Here is a 17,258-nt window from a genome sequence, read left to right as displayed (position 1 = left end):
TCTAAAAAGTATTTAAGACTATCATGATCCGTTTTTACCTTGAAGTGTCTTCCCATTAGGTAGGGTCGCCATTTCTTAAGTGCATGTAGTATTGCCAACGTTTCATTCTCATAAATAGCTTTGTGTAAATACTTTCCGTTGATTGGACGACTTTGAAAGCAATGGGTCTTTCTTCTTGCATTAAAACAACACCAATTCCATTTCTTGAGGCATCACATTCCACACTAAAGGTTTTTGTGAAGTCTGACGTAGCTAAGACCGGTGCTTCACACATTGCCTCTTTAAGATGTTCAAAGGCCTTTGTTGCTCCTGGAGTCCATGAAAATGCATCTTTCTTCAATAATGTTGTTAGAGGTGCTGCTATTCGTCCATAATTCTTAAAAAACTTGCGATAATACCCTGTCAGCCCGAGAAATCCTCGCAGATGCTTTATGGATGTGGGAATTTTCCATTCCTTAATGGCTTTAATTTTTCTAGGGTCTACCTTCACACCTTCATGAGACACAATATGACCTAGATATTCCACCTCTTGTACTCCAAAGAAACATTTGGAGATTTTTGCATATAATTGTTTCTCCTCCAATAGTTTGAGCACCCTGTGAACATGTTGAACATGATCCTTCCAAGACTTGTTGTAGATTAGTATATCATTTTGAAATACTAACACAAATTTTCTAAGGAAGGGTTTAAAAATGGAATTCATCAAACCTTGAAATGTAGAAGGTGCATTGGTAAGGCCAAAAGACATGACAAAAAATTCATAATGACGCTCATGAGTTCTAAATGTTGTTTTTGGAATGTCTCTAGTCTTCATTCTGATTTGATGATATCCTGAACAAAGATCCAACTAGGTGAAGTAAATTGATCCATGCAATTGATCCAATAATTCATCAATGACAGGAATGGGAAATTTATCTTTAATAGCGAGCTTGTTGAGCTCCCTATAATCCAGACACATGCACCATGACCCATCCTTCTTGTGCACCAATACTACTGGAGTAGAGAAAGAACTTTGACTAGGTTGAATTATGCCAACCTCTAGCATTTCTGCAACCATACGTTCAATTTCACTCTTTTGGGCATAGGGATATCTATAAGGCCTGATGTTTGGAGGAACACTTCCTGGAATCAAATGAATAGCATGATCATGATCACGAATACGTGGGAGGCCGTTGGGAGTCTCAAATACCTTGGAATGATTGTCCAAGAGTTTTTGGAGATCTTAGAAATAGGTGATTTCGATGTGGGAACCTCTAGCGAACATAATTGTGCAATTATGCCTCGTTTTTCTTTCTTTAGAAGCTTTTTCATTCCGTTAGAGATTATTATCTTTCTCGGTTTCCCTATGATACCCCTTAATTCAACTTCCTTTCCTTCCAAAGAAAATTTCATGAACATTAAAATCTATTGTACCCAAGGATTGTATCCATTGGACTCCTAGTACAACATCAGCACCACCCATTGGAATGTAAAGCATTGGGTTATTCAATACATATTCTCCCATGGATAGCTTCATATTATGGCACTTTCCAGAGAAATTTCTGATTCCTCCACTTGTAACCATCACTTGAGACTCTGGTGCTGGATATAGGAAGCAATTCAATTCCTCGGCTATCTTACAATAAATAAAATTATGGGTACTGCCTGAATCAATCAACACTATTACCTTTTTCTTCTTTATATGTCCTTCTATCTTAGTTTGAGGAGTGGTAATTCTGTCCAATGCACTACAAGAGATGGTCAAATTCATTTCTTCTTTCTCTAGGGTTTGTTCTTGGTGTATATCCTCTTCTTTTGACGTTTCTTGTTCCTTTTCTTCCTCCTCTTCACAATCTATGTAAAATAATTTCTTCTCAGCACACTTATGACCTTTAGTGTATTTGCTATCAGAACTGTAACAATGCCCTTTTGCTCTTTTTTCTTCCAATTGTTGTGGTGTCAACCTTGTAGGTTGTGGAAGGCTAGGGGCAACAACACTTCCATCTTTATAGTTGTGAGTGATAGGCTTCCTTGTTGCCATAATTTTGCTTTCCATTTTTTTTGCCAACTTGAATGCCTTCTCCAATGAATCAGGTTCCCAAAGGCGAACCTCATGTTGGATGTTATCCTTTAAAGTCCCTATGAACACATCAATCCTATGCTCATCTCGAATATCCTTTACCCTTATATTCAATCTTCGGAAGTCCTCAATGTGATCCATTATTGAACCCTTTTGTTTGAGATTTATCAATTGGCTAAAAAAAGTGTTGCTTTTTGTATCCTCATAATGCGCTATCATTTCTTCCGTAAAAATTGCCCAAGTGACAATTTGCTTACGAGAGCAAAGCCATCGATACCATACAAACTGTTTTGGTTCCAAATATAAAGTTTCAATGTGTACCTTTTGTGTGTTTTTCACATTATGGAGATTGAAATATTGCTCCATCTGTAGTATCCATGTTACGAGATCCTTGCCATCAAACTTCCTCATAACAATCTTTGGAACATGGTGGGTCTTCAATCCGTCGTTAGAGTCTATGAAATCATGATTAACATTTCTTTTGTTCTCCTCATGAGTTTCCTTTACTACCCTTTCGCCATTAGTAAGCATTTCTTGTAGCAAATTTGTCAAATCTGTCTTAGCTTCCAAACCCTTCTTTAAACCATCCACCTTAGCTTCCATGCCATCCTTCTTAGCTTCCATGCCTTTCTTTAAACTATCCATCTTAACTTCTATTACTTTTTGTGAGAGTGAATTTTGTTGCACTTGGTCTCGTAATTTTGATATATCATGTTGCATTTCTTCCTCTTATTCATGAGTTATGCTAAAGATTTCAGGTTGCTTACTAGGTATTTCCATTTTCTTTCTTCGGGACATCAATTAATGATAATAATGCTTCACTATGCCCTTTGGATTCCTTCAAACTATTTTTTCAAACCAAACTTATGCAAAATTTAAAAAAAACTACACACCTTTTTTCACTTGTAGTAGCTTGATATTGAATCTGTTGTATATCTGTAATTTCGAATCTCCAAGGTTTGAAATTGCGTCTTGCGGTAGCCCTATGAGTCCTCTTTCCAACCCCACAAGTATGATCAAGATTGGATTCTCTAAGGAAGGGTTATGCCAAATCTCCCATGATGGCCTGATTATAGATTGGTTCATTAGAGTGAACTTGTACGGAGTGTCACGTGTCATTGTTTCGAGCTTAGGACCTGAAACTGATACAACAAAAACTACAGGTCGTCCTCTTTCTGTAACTTCTTATGAAATTTCAATCTGATGCTCAAAGAGAAAGTTATGATGATTTTCCCTAGGTCACCTGTTTGGGATGTAATTCGGGAGCCTGCAAAACCCTAAATGTCTTGGACCATATCTCTTAAAATATAGTGAAACAAGATCTAAAATTCGGACCCGAGGTTAAAAACGATTTCGGCTCAAATGAGATTTTTTTAGCTTCTGAAACTTCGTAGAGAAAAAGTTATAGCGAAAATGCCACGTTGACATGTCTAGAGTAGTCAAACCCTAGAATCCAAACCTCTGATACCAAATGTTATGTAACCAGCTCACAAAATAGAAGAAAAGATAGATCAACGCCTTCAAAATAAACCTCTTCGAGGGGGAAACCTCATTTACATTACACAAATGAATGATTCTTGGATGATATAAATGACAAAACCTCCTTTCTATATATAAGAGTCTAAGGGGTCACAATATAATCAAAGCCGACATAACAAATAATATAAGGGCACAACAATAACAATAGTGGGCTTCTATGGGGCACAATAATAACAATATGGGGACAATAGGGGCACAACAATAACAATAAGGGCTACAATGACAAGAGTAATGGGGGAACCACTAGTATTATAGGGACCTAACATTATCTTTATTACATGAACTTTTAACCCTACGTTGTTACAGGAAGTCCATCGAATTTTTTTCTAACATTGATTTAAAAATCCACTATGATTGGCTCATCTATTTTAGTAATAAATATAACAATCTTGGTTTTATAGGTGTAAGCGCAATAAGAATAGAGAAAATTAACAAAGGTGGAGTTGAAACATAAATAGGGTGAATCACCTTATTGTATCCCAAACCCATTGTGTAATGACCATTGGAACTATTTCATCGGTTGACTAAATAGGGGTTTGTGTAATAATTGGCAAAAATATTAACCCTAAAATTTGAATGCCACAATTCTGGCGTTATGCCCTTAATATATTGATATTCTAATAGACCAATACGTAGTTATTTCCAAGCAATAGATCTCAGTTCATGACATTCACAAGTTAAAAAATCGAAGAGTTATTGTTCATTAATGTCTTTTCATCCGTCTTTGCCATTGAACTATAGTTACTGACACAAGAATGATTTATGATAATATTAGATCATCTTAGTACAATCCGTACATCATAAAATGAAGGATACCAAAGTTTTAAAAGTAAAATTTAAGTTGGGTTCATTGCTATTTTGTTTTTGCTTTATAATCCTTTGAGATTTACTAGATCTATATGACCTCTATTTTTTAATGTAAAATTGCGATAAACCTATTCTTAGAATCATATTTCAAAGTGAAATATAAACTTTATTTAGTGAATATATATATATATCTATATATATATATATATATATATATATTTTTTTTTTTTTTCTTTTTTTTTTTTTTTTCTCAATTAGTCTACTCCTATTATTTATACAAAAAAGTTACAGCGAGGCAGGCCTCGAGATTTCTTGCCATGAGGTTGGCATATAGCAAAAACTTGACATCCTGACTGTAGAACCGTCAAAATGACTTACAACAGTGAGCATAATATCCAGGGACATTGAACATACCAGACAGACACAAAATCTGACCCAAACAACGTTATCGAACTGAGTGAAGCACTGCTGTTTCGAGGATCGATTTTTACATAGATATAGGCAAAAAGACCCTGACCTGAGACATGAACAAAAGCCTGAGACAGGCATGAGCTTTAACTTCGGAGACAAAACCTTGGAACCAGAGGCGCTGACTGTCAATCTTCATCTGAAGTGGTTGGCTGTTCCTCTATGACCCTGCACCCAAAATGACCGGAGTCCATGGAGTCAGAGGAGCGGATTGCAGAGCTGGAAGGCTCGCCTCTTGTGCTTGGGCCGACATTGGCCTCAAGGTGCGTGGTGGGCAAGCTTCCAGAACCTTGGCGCGGGGTGGCAGTTTGACTTGCCACCTTCTGCTCCTCCGTAGGCCCCTGATGAACAGCACCCGAACCCGAGTTGTGCTCACATCTTTCGATGGTGACAGAAACGATGAAAGAGGCATTCGCTAGCGAACAGGGAATACGATAGCGGGCAGTGGGATGCACATGGTGCTGACAGGCTTCTCCTCTATCCCGTCCTCGACCTCGACCTCTGCCGCTTCTTGTTGCTGGGTAGGCCGACGCTTCTTCAGGGGGATCCAGAGAGGACGAGATATGCTGGGCGGTGGCTCGACCACGTGAACCTCCGCGCCGGCTAATCATTCGCATCCTTTCTTTCGGCATGCTTACGGGATGGAAGCAATTAAAGGGAGGAGGGCAAGCAGAAGATCTACCGAGGGACGAAATCAACGAGAGAGCAGGAAACTGAGCCTGTGAAAAGCAGAAGGCTTTAGGAGGAGGAGCTGAAGGGAGGCCGAAGCAGTTTAAAGCGTGAAAACCTCTGCAGAGCAGGACCAAACGGGAGGAATTCTCGTCATTCACCAGAGCCGCAAGGGAGCCTACAGGCAGTCGCTCGCTAGGAGAGAAGCCCAAGACCGCGACCTGGACTAAGCCGAGAGCATACCAGAGAACCGTAACAATGAAAATGAGACGGAGCGCCATCGTTCCTATGACCAAACAGAGGGTGGGCAGAGTAAATGCTGCCTTAAATGCAAATGTGCGAAGCCTGTCGTCCTTGCCAAGGGTCATGTGCTTCACGCAGGTGGGCTGCCACCTGCCCATCTCGCGCGCCTCCAACAAACCTTTGTGACTAACAATCACCCGCATCCGGGATTAGTGAAAATATTATTATCGATGTGTGGCCTTTAAGTTTTAATTAACAATTGAGTTTTAAAGTAACTTCAAAGATAGTTTTTTCTACATAAACTGGCAAAAATTCCTTTTCACGTCTTCCAAAATTATCTTTCTTGGCCATGTTACATGTATAATGTTTTTACTTGCTAAACATTACACTCTCTTAATTTACAATGTCTTTCATTTCAAATAAACTTCCATCTCTATTACATATGACATTGCCCCAAAAAATTATCTTCATGCAATCATAATTTTTCTTTTCATATGATAATTTTTTTTTGTTTTTGTGTTTTTTTTTCTTCTAATCCAAATTTTCCTACATTATATTTTCCATATTTCTTTTTCCTAAAATTAAAATTCAAGATTTTTATCTCTCACAAAAAAAACTATAACAAAACAATTTTTTTGGTTGGGATATATGATGTTACTCAAAATACCTTAGGTTCACAACATTTTCACATAGTACAGAGTATCTCCTTTCTAATAAACACACACAAAATTGTTTTCAAGTTTGCATAAACTTATTCTCCTTTTGACTTGTTTTGGTTGGGATATATGATGTTACTCAAAATACCTTAGGTTCACAACATTTTCACATAGTTAGGTTCACAACATTTTCACATAGTACAAGTTTGCATAAACTTATTCTCCTTTTGACTTGTCACACATAAAATTGTTTTCTAAAGTTTACATAAACTTTATAACTACGTAGTGTTTGTGTGCAACTTCACAAGCAATTGCTAGTTAATGTTGCAAGTTAGTGTGGTTTAATAAGTGTTTTAATTTCTCAAATACAAGTCAACTATAAGATTTAGGGTTTAATGAATAATGGATTCTTGTTTAGGGTTCCAAGCTGTCAAATAAAACGCCACATGACATTTTATATGGACTCTAAGGTTTAGGGTTTACCATAGAGACTATATACCTCCACCTTAAACCATAGAAGTATCGCTCGGTCTTTCAACTGACCAAGCTCCGAAGCTGATTCACATCGAGCATTTCTGTGGTCGGAATCTGGTTCGAATCCCATTCGAACCGTAATCCCCACAGCGGAAATGGCACTGTTTTCAGGAATTCGACGTGTGCTCGGAGGGACGTCGACTGGTGGCCTCCTAGTCTCGAAGGGTTCGTTGTTTGTTGCGAGGTCTTCGCCCATTGGCCTGGGTGCAGTGAGGGATTTCACTACCAAGCTCTTCATCAGCGGTACTCCTCTGCTTCGACCCGGTTAATTGGCATTAATCATATTAAGCTCCAAATTTTACTGGCATATTTTTCGTTGGCATTTACAGATTTATGCATGTACGAAGTAGGGTTTTATTTATTGCCGTTAACATCTTCTGGCATTCATGCTCAAGATTTGTTTCTGGCGCCCTTTTTGGCACTCTCAATTTTTTTCATTCTTACAGTGCTTCACATCATGGACAATTTATTTATTTTCAAGGAATTCATATCTTATTTTTTGGGGTTTTTGAGAAAGAGAGAGTATAGCAGTATTGATTCCTGGATCCTCTATTTCTGTTTTTGGTGTTAGGACCCCTATTATGGGCATCAAACATCCCCTTTGCCTCGTGAGACTCATCTACAGTTTTCTAATGCACACCATAGCTTTCATTTACGAGTATTTTCTTGCCCGAAAATTGTTTGTTAGCTACACTTTTGGAACTTTACCTTATAATGAATAATATACCCTCCTGTGCATCAAAAGAATATAGATCTATCAGAGATGAAGCAGGTCTTGCTGGATATGAATGATCAGCTCGCATTCACAGGGTTGGACTTGACAGCTGCTTATTCCCCTAGTCATCGGTGACTCACCATATATGGATGTGTACAATTTTTGTTGGAATTGCCAAGGTACGTTTGCCTTCCATCAACCGACAATTCAACATTCATGATTTATAATTCTCATTCAACATTGAACAAACATACAGTGATTGCAAACACAATGAATGTTCATTCTCATTAATAGCTCTGTAGCGCCCTTGTCAGAATTCGTCAATTCTCCACATATGTCTATGCCCTTTGCCGGCGTTGTCCGTTCCAGATATTTTGACTGTGCATTTGGATGATTTGAAAGATGATTTCAAGAAGAAGACATCTAAAAAGCAAATTTCAACGTTGAAAACTGTTCAAGACGTTGAGAAAATGCCCTTACAGTGAAAAATTTGAACACGAAAGGAAGCTCTCCACTTTAGTACTTAAAGTGTCTATTGCTATCCATGAATTTGCTGCAAGAAAAATGCACTAAAGTCCTCGTCATTTGATATAAATGAAGTGTGTGTTTTTGTGCCATGAGTTCATTAGAGTGTTTGCAAGGCGATAGGTTAGGGTTTTGGAGGAGGGTTATCCCGTTTTTGGGGTTTTCAGTGCAAATTTCGCCTAGGAAAACACGAATGAGGGCTTGGCTACCATTGTTGGGGACATTCTCGTCTTTTGGGTAGGCAGAAACCTGAAGAACCAAGTGTTTTGGGGTTCTTCGAGGTGCTCATTAACCTATTACTGGGTTCATAGGCGAACACCCAGTGCATGCACCCCATGTGTGTCTTCGTCAAATCCAATAACAAAGCTTTTTATATATGGATATACAACTCATATACAGGCATGTCCGTATTCTATTGTTTGGTTGCAGATGCAGAGAATACAAGCAACAAAATGCTGATTTGAAATTGTATCATATGGTGCGTTGAACTGTATTAAGCATTCTTTCTATGTCAGTCTCCAACCGTTTTTGGCCTTGTTGTATCTTTTTACATATTTTTACATGGATATTGCAACTTCGTTTATTCTCCATACCCTCCCATCTCGTATCATTTTCCTTTATTATCCATTGAAACTTGCCCCTCAGTACCATGATAATTTATCTGAATTTTCTTAATCCCAACAACTTAGCTTTTCACATATGAATTCACAATCCAGATATGGATATTTCAATATCCCATAGTATTCCATTGTTTGGTTGCATATGCAGAAATTACAAGCGATGAAATGCTGATTGGACTTGTATCATATGGAATATTGAACTACATAAAAAAACTCAAATACTTACAATACACTTTTTCTAAGCCCTCCACACAGAAGCCCCCCCGCCCCACCCCACACACACACACACACATATATACATATAGATATAATCCATGTTTATGCATATCACATTAAAAAATATAAAATATGCTCGGAAGCAGGGGTACCCGAACCCAAAGGGTGGGGTTCTCGTACATGAAGAGGGTCAAGACTCAAACCCATCCTTTTAAGGGATCCCTATTGCTTTCAGAACACCACTTAACTCAAACTTCTCAAGATCAAGTGAGATCAATAATTATTAGGGACAAATACCATTAGAGCATCATAGTGGGCCATATCTAGTGCTAAGGGGAGAAGAATACTTCACACAAAACTCACCTTCAAATGTCTAACTAAATTAGGACCTGTAAACAAGTTACCTCACTTATGTTAAGGACAAATAGGTCAACCACTCTGTTAAGTGTTTCCAGCCCCCGAGGGGAGTGACATGTCCCAGGTTAGCCCATCAATCATAGGTGCGTGTGAGAATAATGGTCATGAAGTGGGAAAGACTTCAAGGCATGTGCCATTAGCCATGAGATTGGCTAATTGGGGTCCAACATAAGGTTACTTGGGAACGAGAGCGAAAACGAGGAGCAGAAGCGGGTGCGGGAGTGACATTTTCAGAAGTTCCCGGTTTGGGAATGATTCAGGGAGCGATTTTTTATATAATATATATTTTTTATATTTTGATGCATATATGTCAACAAAAGCATGTAGAATGATGAATTAGATATAAAAAGCATAAAAACATCGATTGAACCATATAATATCAATCATCTAGAAGTTATAATCTTCATCAACCATGTCCACAACTTAGTAACATACAACATATTCAGTCTCATGATTCATCAATATTTCAAAATTCAATATATAACATTTATCATCATTGATCACCAAAGTTGTAATTGTAAGCTAAGTGTAACCATTACAACAAAGAATATCTAACATGAAATGAAATGAAACAACTTTCAACTTTCGCGAAGCATCATATTCATAATTCATTACCAATGAGTTATGATTGCCAACTTCAAACTTTGAACTTAAATTGTCATATATTGTTTACAAAAAATATCATAATAAATATGAAAGAGTCAACAATTATAAAAACTACTAGAAACTAGAAAAGACAAGTAAATCTATTATCTATAGCTTCCTCTTGCCACCACGAGAAATGTCTAATTTCTGAGCAGGTGACCGTGGTATTGGTGGTCTTCCAGGAGTCTCCTCGCATAGTCGCACGACCAGAACTAGAAGGCACATGCCCTCCATGTGAGGATGTAGATGGAGGTGGCGGCAACAAAGGAAAAGATGTTGAAACTCGAGCATTGACACTGCTACTGGATGGTGGAGGTGGCGACAACAAAGTAAAAGATGTTGTAACTTGAGCATTGACACTGCTACTGGATGGTGGGGGTGGCATGGTTTTTGTTGCTTCATCATCATCTCTCAAAAGTTCTGCTTCCAATTCTTGAAGATGTATAGTGCCATCCTCCAAATTATGGTCCTCTGGGTGGTTGTCCCAAATTTTATATGTTGGATCCTCATAAGCTCAATCACAATAATGACTCAACAACCTCAAGTTGTAGTGCACATAAACCAAGCTTTCTGCTCGATTTTCATTGAGTCTGTTTCTTCTCACATTATGTATGAAATTGTAGGTGGTCCAACACCTCTCTGCAAAAGAAGTATTTACAACCTGCGAAAGAACTTTTTTTTGTCAATTTTGGCATAACTCCCATGCCGCCATATGCTTCCCACCATGTGAGAGCATCAAATCTGTCTCTATCTTCCATTGCATGCAAAGAACCAAACAAACCAGTGCAACTGAAGTATCTGCCTAATTCAAGACGCAGATTAGCACACTCCTCCTTGTCAGGTACCAACTTGTCTAATGCTTCCATATATCCTTTAGATACCTCTGGATCTGTATGGGGTTTGATCCTAACCCCACCCCCAGGTGCAGGTTGGCCCAACCAAGATGGAGAGTAGTATTTTGGCATAAGGATATACGCCAAGGCATGTAGTGGAACATTAAGTTTATTCCACCGTGTACACACACAATTGTGAATCAGTGTATACAAGTTGGGATCATCTTCCTGAACAATATCTTTTATTTGCCCCAACATGGTATCCATCTACTCATACACCTCCCAAATCATTAGTTTATCTATATCTGCAAAACGAATCATGCTATAATTGGGCTTGGTGAATTTTAATACTTGCCTCACACATGCCCAAACTGGACCATCAAGAGCAATCTCCTCCACCTGTTCAAAACCTTGCTTGTCGGCTGCATTTGTAGCCCTATCTTTTAATACCTGCCAGTGTGGACTTGATACCATGCTAGCCAATGACTCTCTTACCTTCAAAAGGCGCCTGAAGGTGAGGTAGTAGCTAGCAAATCTTGTCTTCGCAATCTTCAATAGTTCCAATCTTGAATGACTGTGGAAAAGCGCATGGGTATTGCTATGATTTAATTTTATCATTTGTTTGCCTCTCTTGTACAAATCACCAATCCATTTGTATTGTTGGTTTTTGTTCTTAATAATATCATGCATCAAATGGTTCATTGTGTGAGCCAAACACCCAGAACGAAATATGTTGGGGTATTTATCCTTAATAATTTCTCTCGCTGCCTTACAATTAGCAGCATTATCAGTGATGACTTGGATGACATTGTATGGCCCAATACGTTCAATTGTTTCAAGTAATGGTTCTGCAATGTTGATGTCAGTTTTGAATTTCTTTGAGTAACATATGCTGAAAGGAAGATGGCACCACTAACAGACACGACAAGAACACTTATCAATGGCTTGCCTTTTACATTTGTCCATCCATCAGATACAATGGACACCCCATGCCCAATCCAAGAATTTGTCATTCTACTCAAAGAATGATATTTTTTCTTTTTCATGATCAAGTCCAACGGTTCTAACCTTGTCATACCCATGGCTCTTGTATCCGTTGGGGGCATCATTTATGGCAGAAACCATTTCATGCCAATAAGGTGAGCGAAGAACATTGAATGGTATCCCACATGCATAGAGAAACCAGTAAATTTTCGAGTCCACATCATTTCTACACCCTTCGTCAAGGAAATCTGATATGGTTCTATGCCTTAAAGCGATGTTTGTTCATGTGCCTCCACATCCATTGCCATGGGAGGTTGCTGAAGGAGTTCTTTGTGCATGTGATTGTGAGCTATGTTCAAAGAAACCCTTTGATTTTTTAATTTTGTATTGGGCTTCCTCCTCTTCCTTATGTATTTGGCTCTATCTGTTGTTGACACACTTACACAAGATTTGATTCCTATTGGGTTATCTCAATCCCATGGCCTTTTCCGACAGAGGTGCCTTCTGGCACGTGTGTATGAATTTATGTAAGTTTTGTTGCAATGATTGCATGTAAATTTAGTGGTTCCACCCCCTTTGTCTGCTTCAAGCCTAGAAACATATTTCCAGAATGGGGTTTGGTCTTGTTTAGTTTTTGGGGTCTCATCATGTCCACTCTCTTCCTCCTCACCAAGGTACTCCTCTTTAGGGTTTTCATCAACTTCACTATAACCCACTTCTTTATCCTCTTCGTCATCATGATCAACCCTCCTCCTTCTACTCTCCAACACCATAATAACCAAAAAAGGAACCAACAAGAAGAAAATGCCAAGCCATATAGCCATGATGTTTGAAGTTTTGAGTCTGCAAAAAAATGGAGGAATGGGAATGGGAAATAGAGATTTTTTATTTTATTTAGCAATGAACATGAAAAAACAAAAATGCTAGATTAGAGTGTAGATCCTACCTCTTTGGCCTTCAATCCCAAGCTCCAATCTCCAATCTCCCTTTCAAGCTCATCAAGCTCATCCAAGCTCCTCTCTCTTGCTCTCTCCAAGCTCCTCTCTCTTGCTCTTTCCAAGCTCCAAACTCTCTCTTGCTCTCTCCAACTTAGACAAATGGGTGAATAATGGGAGGGGAGAGGGTATTAAGCTTTTCCGCCTCCCCTCCCCTCCCCTCCCTTTCCTCTCCCTCTCCTTCTGCCAGCCATTGCCTCCCTCTCTCGGCTTTTCGGTGCTGACGGGAGCGCTTTTTTAAGAGGGGGAGCGGTCGGGAGCGATTGTTCCTTGACCACTCCCCTTCTTAAAAATTCATTCTCGGAGCAGTCAAGGAGCGATCGCTCCCTCAAAACCAGGGAGCGATTTTTTTTAAAGGGAGCATGCTTTCGAAATCGCTCTCCCTTTGGGAGAGATTTCGGGAGCATGCTCCTGAGTAGCTCCCTACTAGCTCCCGTGCGGAGTGCGAATTGGGAGCAGATTCATGGGGGTGGGTGCTCGCTCGCAACCCTGGTCTAACATCTTGAGTGTATTGATATAAGGAGGGAGCAATCATGGTGGCATGAGTTATCCCTTTCCTTGGCCTACTTTTTCCACCCCTCTCGTGCGCCTTTTACTTCAATGATTTTTTTTTGTTTGGTGCATAGCTTAGGAGCCCAAGCTTACATATATATTTTTATAATACCCCTTTAAGATGTAACAACTTCTCGCTTATCAGGTTTGGGACTTTCAAGGGTTCCTGTCTTTGAGATAAAGCATTAAATGCTTGGGGAATTGGGTGATGGCTAATGGGGGGTAGAGTTCATGCTATGATTTTTTCCATGTGTTAATTATTGTCCCAACCATTTGTTGCATTTTACTTTTTCTTTCATTGTGGTTTTATATGCTTTTAACTTTATTTCTGTTGCATCAACCTCCGCGGCCAAGTTTCTCGGCCATGACTCAAGGATGTGGATGAAGAGTGCGAATCCCAATGATCAATGACTATGAACCCAAATAATGGAAATGGATAACTGGGAGAGATGGAAAGTGGTAGGAATGGATTACCTTGGGCATGCTATATCAATCAATGCTTCCTTACTAGTGCTGTTCCTACACCCTAAGGCTTTAGAGGAGGTCCCACTGGACTAGAGTCAAAGACTAACATCCCAGGTGAAGTGTAGGAATAAGAATACAATCAAGAATAGTCAATCATCTAGTTTGTCCCATGATTCATATTAACATGCCCATAACAAAGAATGGTTAGAGCAATATTTAAAAACAAGGGTTGGAAAAATGAAAAAATTATTAAAGTCCGAAAAACATCAGTCAAAAGTGGCAAAACATCAATGAAATTAAAAAACTACAAAAATGTTCATTTTTTTCCAATTTTTTTTACATGTAAAGTCCCCAACATCAAATAAATGCATTGCCACATATATATGAAAATAAAACTAACATATAAGATGTATAAGAAGTCTAGTGCTACATCACATATCAACAATGAATCATCTCCTAAATACCAAGTCTTGAATTAGCCCTAAATAGTCAAAATATCATCAAAAAATATAATAAATGTATCTCATCATCATGAGTCATCTACTATCAGATTATGTACATAAACTAGTATGTAGAAAATCCATGAAATTTTGATCTGAAGAATCTGGAAAAACACTTTCTTTTCTTACAAACACATAATTTGTCTACTCGATTTGTTGTGGAATTAGGAACATAAATAAAAGCACAATCACACAATTGAACAACACAATTTTTATAGGGAACCCAACTGGGAAAACCCTCTGCTTGATTATTGAGAATTTATTGAAGAAAATTGAGCATTAGATCTCTTACAATACAACTGTTTCAATCTGAAAACAACCTTGTTTTCCCTGCTTAATCTAAGCTTGAAACTTATGCAAGAATTATGATCTTTGCTTCCTTACCCAAGGAATCGTCTTTCTCCAATTCCAACAAGCCTTTCTTAGGATTGTTAACCTTCTCTCACAAGCTCCACGCAAAACCTTGTGCTTCCTATTGTTTGGTCTCACCAACTCGTGCTCACCAAAACAATGATTAAACTTGTGCTTTCGTTCCTTCTTTTAAAGGAAATTCGAATGGTTAAAATTAGTGAATTTCTAATTAAGGAATTGAACTGGAGCTTTTCTAGTTAACAAAAGTCAACAGAAATAGTTAACTAGATCCTCCTAAAATTTAGGAGGCTAACTCCACTTAAGGTTTCAGTTCCTAATTTAACTCGCACTAGAAAATCAAGAACTTGACTTTCAATTTCAACACATCAGTTAATTGCCTCATGCACTCCTAATTTTTAGGGAAACTCCTAAATTTTAGGACCTCGACCGTGCACAAAAAGAAACTCGACTTTGACTCCTTGAATTAAGGCACAAATCAAGGAATGACTTTTCTCGCTAATTTCAACATAGTGAGTCTCTCTGCCCCTTTTACGAGAAAAGGTAATGGCTGTTCCTCTAGAGGAAGAAGACCCTAGGGCTGGAATTGGATTCTAATGCCCTCTAGAAGAAGAAATAGGAAGCAGCCTTTGATGTCCTCTACTAGTGACCATGCTAGGTGTTGTCACCTCCTCTTACGGTTCTAGCTCTTGCTCCTCCTCCTTTGCCTCTCTCCCCAATGGCTGCTACCTCCTCCTTTATCTTGTCAAGGATCGATTCCATGATAGATCTCTTCGGTTTCAACCCTCCATGCAATAGTGGTGTCAATAATAAATATTATGATCTAGTGAGATGGCATCCACATCGGGGGTTTTCTGAAGTTGCCTCACCCACAATTGGAGTTTGTAGTAGGACGAAGACCATTTCATTTAGGTGTTGTGAATCCAACTTGTATGAGGGTCATAAATTATAAATTTTTTTCTATGTAAAACTGAATCTATTCTGCGGGTCTAGGTCAGCCAAATGACCAATTTAAACAACAAGACTTAAAATCGAGACTGCCCCCGGAGGGGAAACCAGTCCAAAAACGAGATAAAGATAGGTACCTTCTGCCCATGCAGGGGCTACAATTCCAGAAATCAAAATTTACTGCCATGGTAAAATTCAAAATTGACTGCCAAAATTAACCACTGTAAAAGATCAAAAAAGCAAAAAACTCAAAAGACCGAGCTTGACATGTGACCTGTGGCATGCAAATGCTAGGTGTCTTAGGACGGTGGCTTCTCTTCCACGATCGGACACCCATACTCTTCTGAATCTGTATCCTCTGCCTGCTTGCCACCCGTGGTGTCCTGTGGCTCTCTGTCATCAACCTGAACGCCTTTGGCTTTGCTGGTGGCATTGCCTCCCAACGTCTTTGAGCCACTTATGGACGGATAATCCTTGGCTTTCTGCGGATGGCTTGAGCTCAGCTCCCTCTGAACATTTTCGTGCGGCTGAGGAACCTGGTTCTTCGCAGGGCTGTAGGTTGGAACAATGCATGAGCCAGCTTCCTCCCTAAAATCCACTGAGACGGTGGCAATGACAACCGGTCGGTCCATGGAGCAAGAAAAACGGAATTGAGCGTACTGGGTAGTAGCAGTAAGATTGGTTGACTGGGTGGCTCCGTCAGTTCGACGAACCTCACAGGGGCGAGCTTGTCCTCTTCCACTACGCGTATCCAGATATCTGCCATGGAAGCGGGAAGAGGAAGGACTGAGGGGCGGGGAGGCCGACGGGGAAGACGAAGCGGTGGGAGGCAGCGAAGAGGGGCGGATGGCGCTACCGCGGCTACCACCACGCCTGCATCTCATACGATGATGACGACGCATATTGCTCTGAGTGGGATGCTGCAGCGAGAAGGGAGCCAAAGTGGCAGGAAGTGGGGCGAGAGCAGCAGAGGTGATACTGAAAAGAATAGGGGAAGTCAAGTCCGGGACAGAGGCAGGGGCCGAGGCCTCAATTTGCAGGTTGCAGTGTATAGACTGGGAGAAGTGATAACCATTGCCTAGGTCGACGCAGCAGAGCAGTCTGCAACGCCTTCCTATTGCGGTTCGAGAGCTTGGCTCTGTCGTGGCGGGGTGGCAAGAGCAGTTCAGAGGCAGAATGGATGAGTGAAGAGGGCTTGGCTCCATGATTTTATGCTTACAGGGGAAGTCTCGATCCACACAGTGGATTAATGGCGGCGGCCGAGGGGTAGAGTTCTGCCTTAAATTCCCACAGGGGAAGGAACAAATTACCATGTGACGTAGCCACCTGTCAGGCCGACGTTGTATCCGCCTTGAATGCTCATCTACCACCCGCATCTAGGGGGGTCATAAATTATAAATTAATAATTATAAAATTTAAATATTAAAAATAATAAATTATAATTTATAATGAATTTGAAATTTTTAACATGTTGCACTTATTGGTGTGTATGTTTTCAA

The 17,258-nt window shown here is 39.6% G+C and overlaps 1 protein-coding gene across 1 annotated transcript in view; it reads left to right on the top strand.

The window, feature by feature from the left end:
* Window positions 1-6,902: 6,902 nt before the first annotated feature.
* The window catches only part of LOC149190940 (organelle RRM domain-containing protein 2, mitochondrial-like), a 35,248-nt gene continuing 24,892 nt past the window's right edge, over window positions 6,903-17,258 (top strand). Inside the window, exon 1 of the mRNA XM_089412306.1 lies at window positions 6,903-7,218. Within this exon, the coding sequence (XP_089268432.1) occupies window positions 7,071-7,218 (148 nt within the window). The 5' untranslated portion in view covers window positions 6,903-7,070. The remainder of the gene's footprint in view (window positions 7,219-17,258) is intronic.

Source organism: Pinus tabuliformis, chromosome 3_1 (assembly GCF_031772625.1).
Source record: "Pinus tabuliformis cultivar Carrire ecotype Pingquan chromosome 3_1, CPIR1, whole genome shotgun sequence".
Taxonomy (NCBI): domain Eukaryota; kingdom Viridiplantae; phylum Streptophyta; class Pinopsida; order Pinales; family Pinaceae; genus Pinus; species Pinus tabuliformis.
The sequence above is the reverse complement of the archived record's forward strand: the minus strand, read 5'-3'. Positions and strand labels throughout refer to the sequence as shown.